The sequence below is a fragment of the Cygnus atratus genome, chromosome 2, assembly GCF_013377495.2.
Source record: "Cygnus atratus isolate AKBS03 ecotype Queensland, Australia chromosome 2, CAtr_DNAZoo_HiC_assembly, whole genome shotgun sequence".
NCBI classification, from domain to species: domain Eukaryota; kingdom Metazoa; phylum Chordata; class Aves; order Anseriformes; family Anatidae; genus Cygnus; species Cygnus atratus.
In genome coordinates, this window is record NC_066363.1 from 12,566,015 (window position 1) to 12,587,794 (window position 21,780).

At 37.8% G+C, this 21,780-nt stretch overlaps 1 protein-coding gene across 3 annotated transcripts in view; it reads left to right on the top strand.

The window, feature by feature from the left end:
• The first annotated feature begins 635 nt into the window (after positions 1-635).
• PFKP (phosphofructokinase, platelet) overlaps positions 636-21,780 on the top strand; it is a 44,590-nt gene continuing 23,445 nt past the window's right edge. Inside the window, exons 1-10 of one of the 3 annotated variants that reach the window (XM_035564284.2) lie at positions 636-1,085; positions 8,892-8,965; positions 14,776-14,853; positions 15,902-16,091; positions 18,569-18,734; positions 19,442-19,486; positions 19,587-19,695; positions 20,001-20,096; positions 20,672-20,764; positions 21,147-21,272. In XM_035564284.2, the coding sequence (XP_035420177.1) occupies positions 1,001-1,085; positions 8,892-8,965; positions 14,776-14,853; positions 15,902-16,091; positions 18,569-18,734; positions 19,442-19,486; positions 19,587-19,695; positions 20,001-20,096; positions 20,672-20,764; positions 21,147-21,272 (1,062 nt within the window). In that variant the 5' untranslated portion in view covers positions 636-1,000. The remainder of the gene's footprint in view (positions 1,086-8,891; positions 8,966-14,775; positions 14,854-15,901; positions 16,092-18,568; positions 18,735-19,441; positions 19,487-19,586; positions 19,696-20,000; positions 20,097-20,671; positions 20,765-21,146; positions 21,273-21,780) is intronic. The other 2 variants (XM_035564285.2, XM_050708659.1) reach the window with 2 other exon arrangements.

The window sequence follows — 21,780 nt, forward strand, 5'->3', positions numbered from 1 at the left end:
TTCATGCTAAGTTCCAGAAAGAACTGTTTATGGGATAACACATTAATATCTACTTAAATTAACAAAATCAGGGGCTTAAGCTGTTTCTGCTACAATCATGGGCATGTTACAGCGATGAACATAATCATACTGGTTTGGTCCAATGAGATATTATAATAAAGTGAGTTTAAGAGAGAGCTTTATCAGTGTGGAACAAATGGCAGGGCAGAAAGACAGGAGTTTCCCATCCAACTTCTGCCATCTGCTTGGCCTCCACTGCTCCCTCTGACTCAACACTTATCTGCGAGCTGTGCACACTCACAGGCAACCACTCCACTTCTCTACATGTGCCCGAATGCCTGCAGCGCAGCAATAAATACCTGAGGAGGGATGGGGAGCGCAAAAAGAGGGACAAAGACCCGACAAAGCAGACACCGAGCAGGCCCTGGGACCCAAGCCCTGTCACAGGTGCTGCCACTGGGAAGAAGGGAAGGGAAGGGGACTCCCGCCCCCACCTGCAGCCCCTCCTCCGCCTCAGCCTCCACCCCAGCCCCCCTCACGCCCCCACCCCTCCCGGCCCCGCCCCGCCGCCGTAACGGCCTCGGCTCGCTGCGGCACCTCGGCCTCCCATTGGCTCTCCGGCCCGCCCGTCAACCGCCCCTGGCGGCGGGGCGTTGGGGGCGTTGCCGAGCCGCGCCGGGCCGCGCTGTCAGCCGGAGACGGGGGAGGCAGCGCGGAGAGGCTGCGGTGTGCGCTGCGCCTCCTCTGGTCTCGTTCGCGCTCTCTTCGCCTCTTTTTCTCTCTCCCTGCCCTCTGGCACCCAACTACCCCTTATTTTTTATACAACCGTCTGTGAATCCACACCAGCACCGCTTTATATTTTTCTCCCTTTTTATTTTTAATTTGTTTTCCGCGGAGGCCGAGCGCGTGGCGGAGTCAAGGCGCTGGGCAGCAGGGCAGAGCCCCGAGGCCAAGGGGCTCCCTCAGCGACCTCGCCCGGTCCCCCCCCCCGGCCGGCACCATGGATCACCAGCCCAAATTCTTCGAGAACCTCTCGGGCACCGGGAAAGCCATCGGCGTGCTCACCAGTGGCGGCGATGCCCAGGGTGAGCCCGGAGGGAGGATGAGGAGGGTGGGAGGAAGGCTGCGGGGGCGAGGAGGGGGGAATTCCCCCCCCCGGGGGGTGGATGGAGGGACGGGGTGGCTTGGGGGAGGCCGCTCCGGCTGGGGCATGGCGGGGGAGAGGCTCCGCGAGCGGCCTCGAGGGAGCCTGGAGGGGGTGTGGGGGTCCTGCGCCTCCTGTTGCTGTCTCTTACTGAGATCATTTAAAAGATAAACCTCTTTTTTTTTTTTTTTTTTTTTTTCGCGGCCTGGTCGCTAACGGCCTCTCAAACCTCCTTGCCTCCCTTCCTTTTCTCACCCTCGCTTCCTAACGCGTGGCCTCCCCTCAGCCTGCCCCGGGCGGGGAAGAGGAGAGAAAGAAACGCTGCGGTGTTGTTAACTCCTGCCGCCGAGACGGCTTCGCCCCCGGGGAAATGGAGGGGGGAAGGAGGTCGTGCTGCCTCACGGCGGGGGGAGGCTGCCCCGGCGACACGTTCGTGTGCCCGGCCGTGATGTAGGAAGCTCCGGCGGTGGTTTGCTCTCGGGAGGGGCGTGCTGGCAGCGTGTTCCACCTCCCTGAATGCCTTAAGTGCAGAGGGAGCCCGAGCCGCACGAGCAGGGGGAACAAAAGACCCACGGACATCAGGGGGAAAGAGAAAGGCTCGATCTCAATGTACTTAGTCGTGAAGTAGTTTTTTTCCCGCACTTTCGTTTCCCCTTTTCTACCAGAAAACCTCACATATGCTAACAGTTTGAAGTTGCAGTTAATTAAGATTTCAGACCTCCAGCTTTTCATGCTGCTTCACAGGACTCTCCACGCTTGCCGGGAGAGTTTCGTGATGATTGCTTTTAGCTCCTTTGCTTAATTTACTTTTTTTTTTCCTTCCCTGGAGAGTGCCTCGGAAGTACTTTAACTTCGAGAAGAAACGTTACTTGCGTTTGTGGATTGAAGAGAGAGGAGGAAGAGAAAAGCCTCCCTCCCTTTCCTTTATACTCGGCAGCTCAGTGACCACTGCTCGCTGCTTTGCACATGGAAACGTGCGGGGACCGCTCTGCATCCATGGTGGAGCCTCTCCTGGCTCTCCCAATGGGCAAGTGGGTATGGGCAGAGCCGTGCCTGCTGCTCGCCCTCCTGGCAGCCCTCACCCTCCTGGCAGCCCATTTCGTGGACCAGCGTCTGCCCGTTCCCCCCCTCTGGTGTGTACGTGATCCGCTGCGAGTCGCTGCAGATTCCGCCTCCCTGCGTCATCTGGGCTGGGAGAAGCATCCTCCCGCCCTCACTCCGCAGGAATAACGGGGAGTCCCCGGTCTTACCTGGGATTCTCGTGAATCTTTCTGATCAGGGTGGAACTGGTGCCAGCCGGGGAGCAAAACAGTTCCAGAGAAAAAGCAAGCTGATGACCTTAAATGGCTTCTCTTTTCCTCCCCAGTCAGGTTACATTTGTTCAAGTTTTATCCACTGTTTGCTCTCATTACTTCCACTGACAAGTGATTCTAGAAGGGACTGTGAATTGAGGCTTTTCTGTTGTAGTGTTCAGGTCACCAAATCGCAATTTTAACTTCTAAGTGTGACAGGGCACTGCCTCAAGCAGCAGTAGCGTGTTCAGCAAGAGGCTGAACCCTGCTGCTCGCTTCCGCGTGTCTGGAGATTATATAATGCAGCGGCAGATGCATCTCCTTTTATAAAGTATTAATCTCGATTTGCCACTATGTGAATTAAGGTATTCTGCAAATTGCAGAATGCGTGGATAGCATCTAGACATTATCTGGCAGATTGCAACTGCAGCATATTTCCACAGAAAGGTGAAGATGAACAGCCTGTGAAAGTTGCTGTCTGAGGAGAGAGGTTGTCACAAAGACTAAACAAAGCAAACTGGATGTCTTCCAGGGCATTTTGTAGGCAGCTTTGTTGACCTAACTTAGAACAAGAAAAAAGCAGTTTTAGGACCTGATCATTTGGACCGAATGACATGAGGCAGTTGAGGTTCATAAGCCTTACTATCTTGAATGACAGAGATGTGTAAGATACACAACCTGTAGTCTGTTTGCATGCTGGGTTAGGCGTAGAACAAGGGACAGAATGAGTCATGCCCTGTCAAGGTCATTTGCTCTGTGTAGGGCAAATGTTCTAGAGAAACTGTGAAGGATACACAGAAGGAAATATGCTGCTTTTGCTGCAGAACTTGTTGCAAATAAATGTTAAAGCAAAATGGTAGGGCAGGTAAAACTACAAACTCTGACGTAGACAAAAAAGTGAAAATATAAAAAAAGTTCCAGTCTGTGGTTTTCTTTAAAATGTCTTAGGTAGACATAGAAAAGGTCAGATTATCTGTAATGCAAACCAGCCTCAGCAGGAAATGCAGTGGAAAGAGCACCCGTTAGTGTTGCAATAAACATGTATCTTCATCCCAATAGGTGCCTTGATTTAGACAGGTGGGCTGTAAATCTTATCCTAGAACAAAATATGCTTGATACTGTTTTAGAATACAAGTTACTGCCTTTGCTGCTGTTGTACTTGTGAATAATTTAGAAGTAGCATTATGTAAAACAAACAAGCCTTTCTATTTATAGGATGTGTTAAGGTGTAAGTTACTTTCCCACCTTTGTGGTACTTCCTTGCAAGGTTTTTTGTTTGTCTTTTTTTGCCAACTGTGGAATATTAAGCACTATATAATGTGTACGTGCCATGCTGGGATTATTATGATTTAGTCAACACACTTTAAACACAGAAGTATTGTTTTTGGTGGGGTTAAAGAATGTATTGCTGGTTTATTTTATGTCAAAAAGGTGTAGTTTGTACACTAATGTGTGTAAGCATTAAACTTGGCAGTCCATCACTTTAGCTAGCCAGCTATATAGTAAACTAGAGTAAGTACTTTCTACCTTAATCACAGTTGCCTTGAGAGGCAAAATTTCTGACAATTCTCAAAATTTAGGAGTTAGTTCAGTTCCTGGACTATTTACAAATGGTAGTGGTGCAGCTCAGAAAAATGGACTAAAAATGGGTTTTATTCATGCTTCCATCATTACTCAGTGGGACTCACCGTGATCTGCTTCAGGTACGTGGTTGTATTTTATGGTGGTTGGCAATGGCTACCACAGGCGATTTGGGCAGCTGTAGGTCACTTTCATGTTTGTATAACCTCCAGTCAGGGTGCTTATTCTAGAACCATGATAGGTGTGTCTCAGTAGCGGGAGCAATATCATCTGAAAGCATCTGACAGAAGGCAATTGCGTGCTGTTGAAAAAGGATGAGCCTGTGGTTCCTTCGAGCTGTTCTCATTTACTTGCTCAGGATTATTGTCCTTAAAGGTGATCACGTTATTTCTGAGATTAACTCAAAGATTTAGTGTTGTGGACGATAGCAAGCGAGGGAGCTAGAAATATGGATTGCCTGGTAATATTCTAGAATATCCTAGACCGAGGCTGTTGAAGTAAAGATTTATATTTCTCTTTTCGAAGCATTACAGGCTTGCCAATGACATTTCAAGGCATATTTAATATAGAAGTATAGATGTACTGTTCTTGTCCCGGTCACTTCTTTTGGAAAAATGAATTTTGGCCACGGAACAAATAATAAAATGGGCACTCTTTTATGACATCCAAAATGTAGAGTTGATTTATTAACACTTACGTAATTTGAAGATAATCACATGGAATAAAGGCATCGTTTCCAGCAAATATGATTCTGTGTGTGTAGAGACATAAATGTGCAAAATACATGTGTCTGCTTTTTAATATATATTAAAAAAAAATAAGGCATGTAGTTACTAACAGATGAGTGTAACTGTTTCAAGACATTTAATATTTTGGAGGAAGCTCATCTATAATTAGCAGAATCTGTGATTGAAAGTAGTCTCTTCAGATGCCTTTTAAATGGTGAAGAAGGAGATATGTTTGTAGTCTAGATGTTATGTAAATATTTGTGTAGTACAGGGCTCTGATCTGATACAGTTTTTCTAAGCACTTACACTGTATAGTATTTCTCCTCAGGTAATTAGAATCATTAATGTGCAATAAAATGTTATGTAATTAACAAAAACAATTTGAATTTTCTCCATTTACCTTTAATGATTTGTTCAGTGTTTTGTATTTGACTACTGCTTCTTATCTTTCCATTTGGCGATTATGGCCTCCTTCTTTATTACAGGTATATCCATTTATGTCCTTGAATAAATTCTTTCTGTTTGACAGTGTTAAGACATTTCCGTAGTTCGTGTGTTAAGGCATTAAGCATGCATTTAAGCCAATACCTGTAATTAAAATAGTTGGTACTTAAGGATTTCTTGATATGTGAGCAAGATGCATAGTTTTGTATTTTCTTTTACGTGGTTAGTATTATAGTTACTTATTTAAAGGCCTGTTTGAGCTGACTAACGTGAAAAAAAAATCTAAACACAAAACAGTGTTTTAATTTTACTCAAACTCCATCGTTGTAATTGTGCGTATGCACGTGAAACAGGATGTAGGCACAAGAGAGGAATATTCTTCTGGGGGAAGACAGCGTCTATGAAATAATTTAGAGTTCATCCACTCTGAAATTAATTTTAGACATTATGTAAAGCCATCTAAGTAGTTGCAGGTAGCGTAATCTGTGCTGAGTCCAAAAGAACAAAATACATCTTTTCCTCCTTCAGAGGCTTCTATGCAAAAGTGTTTGCATTAAACCAAAAAAATATTGGTTTTATCTGTGGCTTACTTTTAAAGCTGCTATTCTAATCCTACGTTTATCGGCACAGTATTTATTATTCAGGATTAAATCCATAGCTAACTGGATAAATCTGTTTTTCAGTAATAAGTGTGTAATTACATTTCATAGATATTATGGTAATTCAGAAATGCTATTGTAAGTCTCCACAGATAATGAAATAGAACAGTGCTTTGTTAGACATGTTATGCAGAGACTTTGTGAAATCCTCTGTATTTACATACTTGAATCACTGCAAGCAATGCAATCTATTCAGATTTAGAAAGCCAACATAAAATCTAAAGCTTCAGTGTTTTACCTGTATTTTGCAGATACCAAATTATAATATGCTTCAGCCCTTCTGAAATGCCAGCCACTTCTTTAGGAGTTTGCCAATAGATGCCCAAATTCTCTTCCTATATAAAGAAATAAAGTATACATCGCCAAGCAATAATAATGCCTGTTACATGAACTTACAAAGTTTTAGCGGTGGTGCAGAGAAAATGCTTTTTGTCTGTAGTTCCTGCTTTTTCTTGAGCTTTTACCATCTTTTTGGACAGGTGAATTATGAGTCTCACCAGTTTTTCATGTCAGACAGGGAAACTGGGAAGTATTCACAAAAAAAGTATTCAACTGTGTTATGAATATATTCATGGGGAAAGAGTTAATGGATTTGCCATTTTAAGAAATAAATGCTTAAATTTTCTGTTTTAGAAGTGTGAAAGGTAAGCCTACTCAACATTTGTAGGCTAATTTTTAGGTTTAAAAAAAAGTTCTGGCAGATCTGGAGAATTTGGAATAGGAACAGAGGAACCCTTCTTTAAAGTACACAGAGTAAGAGATTTATGCTAAAGATATAAAGATATGGTACAGGACCAATAAAGCAAAAACATAAGAAAAAGATAAAAGACAAGTTCATGTCTTTAGACGTGGATGTTTATATTTAATGTCTTCTTATTTTATTAAATACTCTTTTTTTGCTGACAAAATAATTCTGCCTCAGCTGGCTGGAATCACAGACACCTTTTTTTATTTTATTTTACTTAGATACATGGCGTACAGAGACAGCTAATGAGTGAGACACCAGAGTCTTTGAAGCTGAACATTTGTTAGATACCAAAGATGTCTTACTGTGTCCCCTCAGGTGCCAGACAGGAGAGGTGACAGAGTTGAACCTCAAGAACAGAAGGATCTTAAAAGGGCAGTTCTGAGTCTCTGAGTGATGATGAACGTCTTCCCTTCAGAAAATGAGCTTGCCAGCTCTCTTCTAGAACTGTGCGGTGATAGGGATAGTACAAAAAGTTGTCCTCATCTCTTAAACAAACTGTTGTGCACAGAATGAGCTGAAGTATGCGGTGGACTTTGATGAAAGGAGTAGCTTGTGCTTGTGTCTTCTTGGTTTGCAGAAAATGGCAGTGCTGTGAAGAATGGTTGATTTTATACAGTTAAAGGTCTTTGTCTCTGCTTTCCAGGGTACTTTGGAAGGGGGGGATGTTATTCTTTTATTTGTCTTTTCTTTTTGAACTGTTTAATTGAGGAGATACCTTCACTCTGTGTAATAGATTAATTTTAATCTGAAATTTAGCATGCTAACTTTCTTTTCAGTACAGCGTGTCAAAAGAAGTTCTCAGTTTTTCCTTGGCATTAGCCAGCTTTTGTTCCAGAGCTGTGCTTTTAGCTCTCTTGGCACCTGAGAACTTTTCCATGCTCTGCCAAAAGATAGAGGGGCAATGAGAGAATTCTTGCTTTTATTTCCTAATACAGAATTTGGGGGAAAGCATGGGGTTACTCAAGATTTTAGTCTTAAGGTGAAGTGACATTATGCAAATTATATTATTATTTGTTAATTATACATCAACAAAGCTGTCTGCATGATTTTGGCAGACTTTTTTTGACTTTTTTTAATGTTAGCCAACTTCAGGAACTTTCTGGTTTGTTCCTCATTAGTCAATCTTTGAGAACACCTCAGCCTCGTTCTTTATTTAGACAGGTAAGCATTTATAACTTTTTTTTTTTCCTCCAATAATGGTAGGCATTGTAGATATAGGTCTCTATGGCTTACTGTGTTGTGAGTTTACATATTCTAGCCATCATGTTCTCAAATCTCCAGAGTGGTGAGCATGTAACACCTACGTTAACAGCAGAGCTGACCTACTGCTTTGCTATTTTGATATTATTGAATGCAGCCGATTTGGAGAATTTGTCATGTTTCTGGCATCCCTTTTCAGCTGGTGTGCAGAGGCTGATCTTTCAGTGTAGCCTAACTGCTGCTTCTGTCCTCAGGCTTTGGATAATCTCATGTGCCTTTTTAAGTGGTATAGAAGCAATTAGCATATTACTTTTGTGAACTTCTTGATTAATGAGGAAGGTAACACGATATCTGAAGTGATGGATAATGATAGAAATTCATTTAACAAATGTAGGGGGACCAGTGGAACTTCCACTGTTGCTGAGGAGATCAAGCGTTTGATCATTACACTTGCATGTAATACTTTATGTTAATATAGTTTATCAGATGTGTGAGCAGAGAATTCCACTGTGAATTTGCATTTCAGGGAAGCAAAGTGGTATATAGGCATTTTTCTTTTATGTGAAATGGGTCTAAAAACCATTTCTTGTGTTAATTTCTTGAAATTTCTTTCTTTCCTTTTAAGTGGCACCTGTCAATGTCAGGAGCTTTGGCTGTGCTCCTGACAGAATACTCTGTATATACTCATGTTGTTCGGAGAGCTCAGGAAAAAGAGCTGTTGTAGCATAATTTCCCCTTTGAAGAACGTAAATTGCTTGAATGTTCATTGTGAAATGAATTTCCTTTCTCTTTCTGGTTTAGTAGCTGTTACTTTTACAATGTTGTTTTACAATAGGCAGCAATTTAATCACGGACCGAGGTGCATACTGGCATATCATTATTATATTAAATACTACTGCACCCTTCATATTCATGGACTGATTACGCTATCATTAAGCAAATTCCTGGTTTAATAGATGCTGATCATTGTCTTTCTTCAGGAATGAACTAATCGTTGTTCTTATTTTTATTTATTTTTAAAGACACTGAAAGTTTGTAGTATACACACACAAAAAAGGTAACCTATAACAATGTGATTTTGCTTTTTCTTACCAGGTATGAATGCTGCTGTGCGTGCAGTAGTACGCATGGGAATCTATGTAAAAGCCAAAGTCTATTTTGTTTATGAGGTTAGTGTTTTTTTATTCATTCTCTATTTATCTTTTGATTGTATTTGAGCAATTTTCTGACTGTTTGTGGAAACTTCATAGAGAGTGAGTAATATAAAATAGAAATAAATGCTGTAGATATCATTCCCTTTAATCATATCAACTTTTTTTTTTTGTGGAAAGTACTTTTGACGTGGTCAAAATTTTGGTGTGATAAAGCTATTTCATTTAAAAGTCATTTCTAAGTATATGGAATTCTTTATATACCAACAGAAGCCTGAAAGTATTAAGAATACAAAGGTGGTTAACACTCAATAGTGAGATACGTATTTGTGTACTTGTTAGATGTTTGTCCCCAATTATTATTACTGGTCCCAATTACTGTAATTTATAAATACCTCTGTAAACCTAGTTAAACTACTAATTCTTATTTCCCCCAGGGTATGATAAGAATGTGTCATTGTCACCATTTCACAAATAACACAATTTTTTTTTTTTTTAACAAGACTTAGTGTTTATCAAGTGTTAGGCTGGTGCCATCTTTCCTGGTTTAAAGATTGGATTTTTTTTTTTTTAAACAAACAAAAAAAGTAGCATATCCAGACATTAGAATTTTGTGGTTGAAGATTATGACTGCATGCGCATGAAGACTATTATTAACTTATATAACAATCATAACAATCCTTTGACATGAAAAATGCAGAAGACAAGTTTGAAGTAAATGACAAAAGAATACTACTATCTGAGCGTGTCTTATTGGAAGACTTAAATTCAGGTTAGACTTCAGCTTGAAAGACACCTTCAGTTATAAAATGTGCAGATTGCTCAATACAGTAAATGTTTTTTTCAGCAAAAAGTCATTCTGTTTACACTTGAATTCCTTTACAACTACTTAGAAGTATGTGTGTGATTACAAATCAAAAAACATTTGCTGTGGGGCAAAACTCAGTAGTCAATGCTCCTATCAAAATTGTTTTTTGGTTTTTAATGTTATTTAACAAAAGGAGTACTCGAATTCATAGAGGTGTTATGAAAGTGCTTTGTTTTGTTTTGTGCATGTAAAATACACAATTTAGTTTTAAAAGGCAGCTATTTATCCATCTTCTTTCTTGGTCTGCTTATTTCTACAGCTCATTTACTAAAGAGAGGTGAAGTGTATTGAAATGCAAATAAGTGGAGCACTGTGCTCCGGAATTCTTTTGTGCTACACTGCTACAGCAAGGAGCTCTGAATACTTTGTGTGTGCTAATTACATGACCAATCTCTAGAATTCTTTCAATGTTCAGCTGTTCTGAGGGATTGCTGAAATGGGTCAAATATTTTTGAGAAAGTAAAGAGGTCTTTTGGCTGTTTTTAAAGACCAGAACTTTTTTTTTATTATATATAAATTGAAAATTATCATCTTTGTAACTTATCTTAGAGTATGTTTACTTTTGTTGCTTTTTAAAGGCTGTTTTCTATCATGCAGTGTATCGAATAATAAATTTCCATAGAAGTGCTATTGTTTTTCTGAATTTGCCAAAATCCCATTGAAAGTTATCATGCTTCTCTGTCAATTGCTAAAATTTGATAAGGTGAAGTCACAGAATTTTTGGAATGAAAGTCAATTGTAGAAACCAAGTTATTGTTGGAGTTTTGCTTCTTGAAAACCTACAGGCTTGGGGCTGTAACCACTTGTTCCAGTGCTTGACCACCCTCTCAGTGAAGGACTTTCTGCTGATATTCAGTGTGAACTTCCCCTGATACAACCTTAAGTCATTCCCTTTCATCCTGTCACCAGAGAGAAGGGATCAACACCCCCCTTCCTCCTCCCCCCCATGGAAGTCGTAGACAGCAGCAAAGTCACCCTTCAGATCCTCTGAGTTGAACAAACCAAGTATCCTCAACTGTTCCTCATAAGTCATGCCCTCTAGTCTTTTCAACATCTTCGTTGCCCTACTTTGGCAATGTTTTCTTATTTGGAGCCAAAAATGGAGTTAAAGGTCTCAGCCTTTGAAGCCTACTTTGCTGCAGTTGTACACTCTTTTTTTCATGTAACTATTGCCTTCCCTCATCAGAACTTTTGCACTGTAAAATCACTGTCTTCTACAACTGTGTCCAAAGCTAGGTCAATATTCTACATAAAACAACAGCTCAATTTTTCTGTCCTTCTTTTAGAGGTAAGAGAGACTAACAAGGTAAATAAGAAAAAAATGGCAGTGAAGTAAGACTTACCTAATTTTATAGAGTTTAAGTTGATCAAAGCACAAAGAAAGAAAACATTAGATACTGGAATTCTTATGCTATTTGGACATACCTTAATTCCCAAAAGGAGGAAGAAAACAAACAGACAAACATGAAAATTAAAATTAATTGTAAAATAAAAATGTAAAAAAAAAAAAAACCAACAACAAACCCTAACACATGTATCTCATTTCATTGAAATGAGCACATTTGAGAATTCTGCTGTTCTTTTGTGGAAATAATGCTTACTCTACACAGTTGCCCTAGTTTCACATTTTATTTGTGTTAGCATCTTTTAGCACTTAATATTAGGATTTAAACAGTTTGTAGCTACCCTCATAGAAAACCATCACATTATTTCCCAAAGTCTACCCCAATCTGAATTAAAATTTTAACGCTCATGGGCTTATTTCACTCATGCTGTGAAAATGTGGTAAGTGTAGGAAGTATGTGTAAAAGTACCAGGCTGCTCTAGGAAGCTACTATATTTTTTATTTATTTTTACTAATCAGAAGTGATTTTTTTCATATAGAAGAAGTGTTAGCTGTCATATATGGCTATCAATTTTAGAAACTGAGATCCTAAATATTTATATAAATAACTTTCCTTTTTTCCTCAATTGAAGCAGGCCACGTAGTTCCCAGTGGCTGCATGCTCTTACCACTAAGCTGTGGAACCTTTAGGTTCTTCGCCTTGCTTAAGAGACCTTTTCTCAAGAGACCAGCATTGGAAATGCAGTGGTACAGCAGTCATGGATTTCTGTGAGGAAATCTTCATGTCTTTTATGTGGTGGCTTGTACACGCGGTGATATTTGTATTTTATGTTATTGAGCAATAACCAGAAAAACTCAGTAATTAAACTTAAATAACTGTTGAAGCCTAGAATGTCTAACATGAATCATATCAGAAGATAGCTTGTTCTTTCCCCAAAGCTTTGTTTGTAGATTTAAGATCAGAAGCAAGGTTTGCTGTCCCTGCTGCTCTCTCCTGGAGTTATGCTATACGCGTATGTGCCTTGTGTGACCCACAGATTTCCTCTAGTTTGTCTTTAAATTCTCAGATGTTAGAAGAAGGAAGCATGAAAAGGGGTTGACCTTTGAATATCTATTGTTGTATTTTTTACAGTTTGCTTTTTTCCATGCTTGCCTTATAGTTCTAGTATGTTAGTACCAAAGCTGCTATTTTATAAACTGTGTAAAAATTTTTGGGGGTAAATTGGCAAGTTCCTCTTTTTATTAAGATCTATATGCATGCCAGGCAGTAATTTTCAGTAATCAGACAATTATGACAGTGTTAAATTCAACAGGTTTAGTTTGAAATATTTGATTAAATATTTAATGTTGAATTCCACTTTTAAAATGAATTGCCCAGTCCCCAAGGTTAACACCAGCATTTAAATAGGTAAAGTGATAAATGGAAATCATTTTTATTATTAATACTTGAATTCTACTTGATCTTTTTTTTTTTCCTCTGTAGCTTTTCTAGAAAGATTTTTTTTTTTAAGTTCTATGTTTTTTATACCTGTTAATGACAGGGAAGAACAGAGTTGAAATTATAGTTACATTGTTCCAAGCTAGCTTGCATGTACCACTTGGCAAGCAGAACTGAGTTAGTAAAAGCTAATGTAAACAAAGCTAATATGGATCTGGCCTGTTCCAAAAGCTACCTTTCAGTGTGAGGAATTATTAATCGTTATTGCTTGTCAACACAGAGAAGCTCACAGTCACACGGAATTGCAGAATGGTCGGTTGAGGCTGGACCTGACTCTGCGTGGCCCTGTTTGAGCAGGAGGTTGGACCAAATGACCTCCAGAGGCCCCTTCCAAACTCAACCGTCCTGTGAGTCAGTCAGAGCTCATTTTAGCCTTGCTGTAAAGTGTTTCAAATCACAGAGCCAACTTCGAGTAGTAGTTTATTCCTTTGCTCTTTCTATGCTTTAGATCTGTTAATAAAATATGAATTGGCAATTTTCATCCGTTGAGTCTCATGATATGCATTTAATGTAATACCTACAATACTTTCTTGGATCCAGTTTGTTTATTTTTCCTTTCAAGTAAAAACAGAAGGTGAATGATTGGAGCAAATATGTGGACTGTATGCATTTTTTTTGTCAGCTAGTGCAGCTTGCTCTGGTCTGTGTTACAAGTGGAGTTAGGGTACAGCATCATGCTATTTGTTCAGCGTTTATTGGCTATGTATTTCAGTGTTGTTGTCGCCAATAGGAATGTGGATAGGAGAAGTTTTCTATGCAGTACTTATTGGTATGAGGAACACCTTGGTTTCTTTTTTTTTGTTTTTCTTTTAATAATTCTATGATAATTGAACTTAGTAATTTGTTCCTCAAGCTCAGTTGGATGTAGTGGAGTGTTTCTGTCTGGGGCTCTGCACTTTCTCAGAAAGAAAGACGTAGATAAATTAAGTAGGTTAAGGATTTTTTGTTTCCCAGCTTGATCTTCAATTTTGAAAGAGTTATGCAAATAACATCTGATCTTTAAGATGTCTTATTTTGGATGTGTGTATGTTACATATTAAAAGTATCTAGAGAGTATACAAAATAATGAAAAGATTTGTTAAGGACAGAAATTAGAGACAGATTATCTTCTACCTGTTTCTTTACTATTACTTGATTATCTTACATGTAACTCGTACTTTTGCTGAGTCTAGGTTTTCTTTGTATTCACATTCTATCATGTTAGTGAATGACTCAAGTTTTATAGAATATTCCTGTCATATCCTATTCCAACATTACCTTTTTAAGCCAGTGCAAGCTTGCAACATGGAAATGCACATTCTTACTGGCCAAAACCTTTGTTTCCTCTGGATCATCCCAAATTAAGTGTTTCCAGTTTTGCTGTCTTATAAGCTTTCTATTGTACCTTCCAATTGACTTATTACAGAGAAACCTAAAAATAAATATGTACTGCCTTGCAGTAACTGGATATGGAAGAATGGTTAATTAGTTCCTCGTATACACATTTCTTTTAAATTTGGTGCATTGTTTCCCTTTGGATTTAGAGAAATGTCCAAAAATTTGAATAGTAACTCCAGCTTTATTCTTCTCTATGTCTATATCAATTAGTTTTTTCCAGGTTCAAAATTTGCTGTATTTTCTTTTTCTCATCAGTATTCACAATATCACCTAATGGAAAACAGTCTGTAATTATCATCTTTCTGCTAATGTTTAGGCAGGGAATTAATAAAACCAAGCATAACAATTTTCTGTAGCTGTTAACTACATAATTTTCTTTCTTTCAGCTCAGTGTAGTTCTTTCTGTATTAGAGTATGCACTGGTTTTTGAAGACAATTTGAGTTAAGGCATTAAGATTGAATAACCAGATTTCTTCTTCCTTTATGAAAACTTTTTGCTTGTTGCTGTTTATTTTGTTTTGCTTATCCATACCTTGGGGGAAAAGCATACAAAGTGTTACAGAGGTAGATTTTTCTGCTTGAACGTTATTTCATTTGAATTAAGTATCTTTTAATTCGATGTTTTTCATTACTTAGAGTTGCATTTAATGTATACATGGTGGAAATTACTACTGTATTACTACAGTGGAAATGCTACAGCTTTTCAAATCAGCCTTCTTGAAATATTTTTCTCTTTTTAGGGTTACCAAGGAATGGTTGATGGAGGTGATAATATTGTTGAAGTTTCATGGGAAAGTGTTTCAAGTATCCTGCAAGTAGTAAGTGTTAGGGGATAGGGGTGGGACCCAAAGCATCTCTCTTTGGACAACAAACCAAAATCTTAGATCCAGGCTAACAACTGCAATTATGAAATTTTATTTCTGTGATGACTGAAGTGATCACATACCGCTTCTAGCAGAGCCTAATTTCTGTGATATGGTTGCTTGACATTTTCTAAAGAAGATCTCTGTGGGATCTCATTTTTGGTGCACAAAAATAATCTTGAAAACCTTTGTTCTAGATTTTCAATATCACATGTCATTAGCTTCCTGAAGTTATACTGGCAAAGACGTTATAGGGCCTAAATATGGAATAACTGTATTTCGTAAGGCAAGTGTTTTCTTACAAAACCCTGTTGGCTTCCTGTCTAAGTGAATTTAGAATTATAGTAATGGGTGTAATTACAGTACAGTTCTCCAGAGCTCAGATAATACCAGTGATTTTGTGCATTTGTATTACAATGTCCTGCAAGGTGGCCATTTGGATCTCCTTATGCTTTTCCTTGGCATGGTAATACTCCTACTTCTTCCAGAGCAGATGCTATGTTTGGCAAAGAGGCCTTGCTGCTTGCTAGGCTTTCTGAAAACTCCCTCCAGGTGAACTGAGTGTTTCTTTGAAATTATCTTTAATGTAAATATAATAAACATAAATCGGTTAGCATAGAAAAACATAGATTTTTTTAAACAAAACAACAACAACAAAAACCTGAAATGAGATATCTTATCCATGTACATTTATTTTATCCACTTGTCTTTGTTTTATCCATTGTCTATCTCGTAGCATCTATAACCAAGAGAAAATTGAGGTGTTATGGCCAAGGACAGAAAAGAAGTCAAATTTCTGAGTGTTACCCTTTTTTCTGTTGTATGTATTGACTCCTGAGAACCTAATTTCCCACAATTTCAATAATTGTTTTCATTACTTTTTACTCACTATAGAATTAAAGGTGGAGGTTATACTACAAAATACCATTCATCATTAATCCGTCTTAAAAATGCAGCAATATACTACATTACAAATGAAAACCACTGTATTTCCTTTTTCTAGGGAGGTACGGTTATTGGTAGTGCACGGTGCAAATCCTTTCGTACTCGGGAGGGCCGCCTGCAGGCAGCCTACAACTTGGTTCAGAGAGGAATCACTAATCTGTGTGTGATTGGTGGAGATGGTAGTTTAACCGGTGCCAATCTGTTCCGTGAAGAATGGAGTGGACTTCTAGAAGAACTAGCACAGAAAGGTAAGCTTGGATTTAGACCCTCTAGACTTTTAGTCCAATCTCCAGAGTGGATGTAACTATAAGTTTACAAACTATATTCGGAGGATATTTATTAACTTTAAAAATCAAATACATGCATTCTGGGAAATTATGCATCTCTTCATAACGTATTAGTTCGTGATTTCTGTACATCCTTTCCTATATACCATAAATGTTCAAAAAGACCTCAAAAAATTACTGGGCGACTGTTTGTATGGCTTTTTTCCCATTACGAACAGATTTCAGTGTCTGAACTTTGAGCCTTCTGCTTGAAAAGCGTGTTCACTCAAATGCAAACTGAGATGGCAATTCCTTTCCTATAATAAGCTAAATATTTGGTTGTTAATAATTTATTATTACTTTCCTGCCTCCTTGTTTAAGATCAGAACATTATAAAAATGCATCCAGCCCAGTATTCATTTGATAGCATCTAAGAGAATGTTTAAGAAAGGGTAAAAGAACAGAGCAAACCTACACAATGCTATGTTGATGCTCTGTTATTCAGAATATATAAGTACTCACATAGGTTCCATCCATTTCTGTATTCAAGACTTCCTGAACCAGATGCTGTTAGAAGTCCTTAATGAATTTCTCCTGTATGAATGTATAGAGTTTCCTTGAACACATACAAATTTTTGCTGAAAACACTGTAGCAAGCAGTCCTACAGCTTCAACGAATTATGAAGATTGTGAAGAATCTTTTCCTCCTGATTATTTTGATCCTATTAGTTTCTAGTTTCATTTGTTGTCCTCTGATTTTTCTGTTAGAACAAACAGTGAATGATCCATCCTGATTTCTTTGTGTGCCACTTATGATTTTACAGCTGTCGTATTTTTCCTTCATCATCTCTTCTCTAGATGGAGGAGTCCTAGTTTGCTTAGTTGTTCCTTATATGTATAAGTTCTGTACCTATGATCATCTTTGTTGCCCTTCTCTGAACCTTTTCCAGTTCTACCATATCCTTTTTGAGGTGGGGAGGACCCGAACTGCACGCGGTATTCAAGATGAGGGCAAACCATGGATCTGCACAGTAGTATAATGATCTTTGTTTTGTTCTCTGATATTTTCCTAATATTTTCTAATATTTTTATTTTATTTTTGACTGCTACTGGGCACTGAAGCTGATTCATTAATGAAAACAGCAATATTATATAATTATGTAGAAAATAAATATTATTTTTGATGTTAGGATATATTTTCATGTGGATTAGTTTATATTTCTCTACAGTGAATTCCATCTGATACTTCACTGGTGCTCATCATGTCTTGCTAGTCTTCTTTTTCTTCACAGACATTCCACACATTTAGAACCCAAGTAATTCAGTATCAACAATGAACTTTGGCACCTTACTGTTCATTTCCTGTTCTAGGTTATCGCTGAATATGTTGAACAGTCCAGATCCCTTTTAAACTACTTTGGTTACCTTCCTGAAATATAAAAATCTGCATTTACTGCAGCCCTGTTCTGTATTTTTCACTCTCTGTTTTGTATCATTTATTCCATGCAAAAGCCTTCTCTCTTACGCTGTGGATGTTTAATTTCCTCAAAATCCTTTGGGGATTGACAATCTTTGTCAATTTTTGGAAATCTAAGTAGAATATATCAACCAGATATCCCTTATTTGCATGATTATTATGTCACTTTAGGAACACTAGAAACGGTTTGTAAAGCATTACATATAAATATATATTTTCATAGAAAACACTTTGACTCTTCTTCAGAATGCTGTAATTATCTGTATGAACATTAGTTATATTTTTCATTATGGTTTATAATATTTTCTTTAATATAGTCATTAAACAAACAGATATGTAGTTCTTGAATCTTGCATGAAAAATTTGGTATTATATTTGCTACAGCCCCCTCCACAGCTACTAAAGTAGTTTTAAGCACTTAAGCAGCTGATATATTTCATCCTTGAGATCCTTTAAAACTGTTGGGTGACTCAGCATTTTCATTGATTGAGTAGGAGCTTTTCTATTTTCTTTTTACTTATTAATCATGAAATCAGAGCCTTTCAGTGATGCAGAAGAGAAGTCTTCAGAAGTTTAAATGTGGGGTTTGATTACTTGCATATGCCCCCTTACATCCAGTTTGCATCCTTTTGCTTGTACATTGTGTGTCATACACTGAGCCTACAACTTGGATACTATTATGTCCCAACCATCAATTTTAAGGTTGGTTAAAAAACATGGTAATCTTTTGACACTTTGAAATGGACTGAAAAGCTCTTGTTTCCTTCCTTAGTGTAAGGAGTTCTGTGCAGGATTCTTTTGTTTGGTTGTTTGATTGGCCCTTTCTTTGTACTTCTGACTAACCCTGTTACCAAAAATACCTAAACATTATTTAACGTTTGGATATGTTTAGTTTACAAAAGTAGAGCACACAAACAATATTTCTAATATGCATTTTTTGAAGTTTAAACTTACAGATCTTTCTCTGAATATTTCTTTACAGGAAAGATTGATGAAGAGGCTGTTAAGAAATATGCTTATCTTAACATTGTGGGAATGGTTGGATCCATAGACAATGACTTCTGTGGCACTGATATGACCATAGGTACTGACTCAGCCTTGCACAGAATCATTGAAGTCGTGGATGCCATCATGACCACTGCTCAAAGGTAATTGTGCATGTTATAGAAGACTGTAACAAATGTATAGTTGTTCAAATCTTAATTCCTATTGTCATGTAGTAATGGAGGATATATGCTCATCTTAAATAGAAGTTAGGTAACTGACACACGTAGTATTTCTGGAGTGTGAATATAAGCTATTTTTAACCACATCTTTCATGTGTCTTGGTTGCTTTCCTTTCATTCCTGTCATGGCAGCATTTCAAACATTTGATTGTAGAGTTTTAGGGGCAGAGCTTTTATCAGCTTTATGGCAGGCTTCTTTTTTTTTTTTTTTAATACGTTTTTAGTCTTTCCTAGACATGCTGTTCTAGAGAAGATTCAGACATGCATTGAATAGTACAAGATAGCATCTGAATGTAAGCTTTCCCCAGGTAAAGCTGTAGTAATTAAATGATAGCTTTATGAATTTCAACAACTACAAAACCTACAGCTGTATCATTACAGTTCTTAACTATGAGTCTGCATCATTTACATTGCTAGTGAGTGTTCATCTCTTCTCTTGTAGGTGCTTTTATAAATCTTAGAATGAAATAAGTTTTGGAAGATATGCAGTTTAATATGGCCTTTTATTTTGCTAACGAATACTGTTTTTGGTAACATGAACACAGGCTATTTCCTGATATCAGCTGCTGATTTCAAGAATTTGGATGGGATTTTTGAGCTGCAGTTAATTTGTTTTCTCATTTTTACAGCCATCAGAGGACATTTGTTCTGGAGGTTATGGGGAGACACTGTGGGTATGTATTGTCTTCAGTAGTTTGTGTTTCATACAAATATAATTATGAAATATCAAGAAATCTTAACCATAAATAACTAATTATTTGTTATATTTATTAGGTATCTAGCTCTTGTCAGTGCCTTAGCTTGTGGTGCGGATTGGGTATTTATTCCTGAATACCCACCAGAAGAAGGATGGGAGGATTCAATGTGTGTTAAGCTTTCAGAGGTAATAAATTACTCTGTTTTGGATTTCCTGACCTTTTGCAGATGCTTGTTTGAAAACAGTGATTTAGCAATACAATTAGACTTCTTAGCACCTTTCCTCATTAATTTGATAAGATGTTTTGGTATAAGATGTTTTGGTTCATCAGTGAAAAGACCTGTATGAAAATAAAATGTACGAGAACTCTGAAGTGATCAAGTATAAACCGCAAGGAGAGAATATTTTTTTTTAATGCATAATGATCGCTTTTGAAATTGTGCGGTGATTTTCTATATAACTGTGTGAATATGCTTTTATTTTTACTATAGAATCGTGCACGAAAGAAAAGGCTGAATATTATTATTGTGGCTGAAGGAGCTATTGATTGCCACAACAAACCTATAACATCAGAGAAGGTTAAGGATGTAAGTGTCGATACCCTTCTGTTGCAGTTTCTATTTTGTTCACACCAGAGAGCTTTTTACTAACACTAACATTTCTGTTAAGTAAATCTGTTCAAAAGTAGATTCTAATGCACTTTGCTGGTTGTATTTTATATTTGTGCTTTATTTATCCAGAGAGCACTTACAGAGAAATTGTTTCAGTAGCTATTAATTAGGACCTTTTCTATTCGCAAAGTAAGACAACAGTCTGAAACACTTACTTCATTGGTACCTTCATTGATACAAAGTCTAAAATCTGCTTAAATCAGTAATGACAGGTATATTATACTTTGTTTCTTGTAAAACTTAAGTCTTGATCTGTCCCACTTACAGTGAAATAATAATGTTTACTTTGGACGAAGTCTTCTTTTTTAAAATGGATCTTTGTCAAAAATTTTCACTGTTGTCTAAGATTAAAAAAAAAAAACTTTTGAGCTGAAATCGCTCTGATTATTTGTAAAGTGTCCCTTTGGAAAAGAATTTCAAAAACACTCATTGGCAGAGATATATAAACTAATGATGCTAATAAAACCAGTACATTTTGAAATTCTTTGCAGCTTGTGGTTCAGCGTCTTGGGTTTGACACTCGGGTGACTATCTTGGGTCATGTGCAAAGAGGTGGAACCCCTTCAGCCTTTGACAGAATTCTGGTGAGTTACTTAGAGTAACTTTTCATGGCATCACTTGGTACAAATGCACAGTTTGCTTTTACTTCCTTCACAATTTATCATTTGTGGTGGTTTCACACTGATGACTAGCTGAACTCCACCTTGCATAGAGATATCTGATTATTTACTGGAGAGAGGGAGATCTCCACTGTCTGTCAAATTCAGAATAGTGAAGCACTTTTATGTAAAATAATCTGTAGTAGGGTTAAAAAGCAAAGCTGCAAGAATTAATTTGTTACTATTTCACCTGAAAAACAAGAATTCATTCCAGCTTGACTTTCAGAGAAATCTCAACCATTTCTATGATTGCAGGCTTTTAGGTTTTAAATGCTTGCTTGAACACTTGAATGTTTTCTATTTTCAGGCAAGCCGTATGGGTGTAGAAGCTGTGCTTGCCCTTTTAGAAGGCACTCCAGATACTCCTGCCTGTGTTGTGTCGCTGTCTGGAAACCAGGCTGTCCGTCTGCCTTTGATGGAGTGTGTGCAGATGGTGAGTTTCTGGCAAAAAGCCAGTTCATCGTTATTCATTAACTACAACGGACCACTGTGTACTATAATCAGTGGTCTGTCGTTAAAATGCTGATGGGAATGTGTACAACACTTACCCACATCTGGGCAAAATGAGCTTTGTGTGTGTTCTCTGGTACTAAGTAATATCTGCGAACCACCAATAAATAATATATGAATAAATATATATTCATCCATGCAATGGAAGCATCTGAAGAATGCTTGCATCCATTTGCACATTGTATACAACACTCTGGTTTCTCCACCAGAACTGTTCAGTGCTACTTCAGCTTAAAATAAAAAGGGAAATGCAAAATAGATATGCTGATTTTCCAAGGAGACTTGAGGTGTCAGTTTCTACTTTGTTCTTCTCCTGTCTACTATAAATTATGCTGTGACAAAATGTGGGTCATCAAATGAAAAATTGGTATTTCATTTTTCACTTTGGAAAGCTATTTCATAGTGCCTGTTTAGAGAAATATATTGATAAT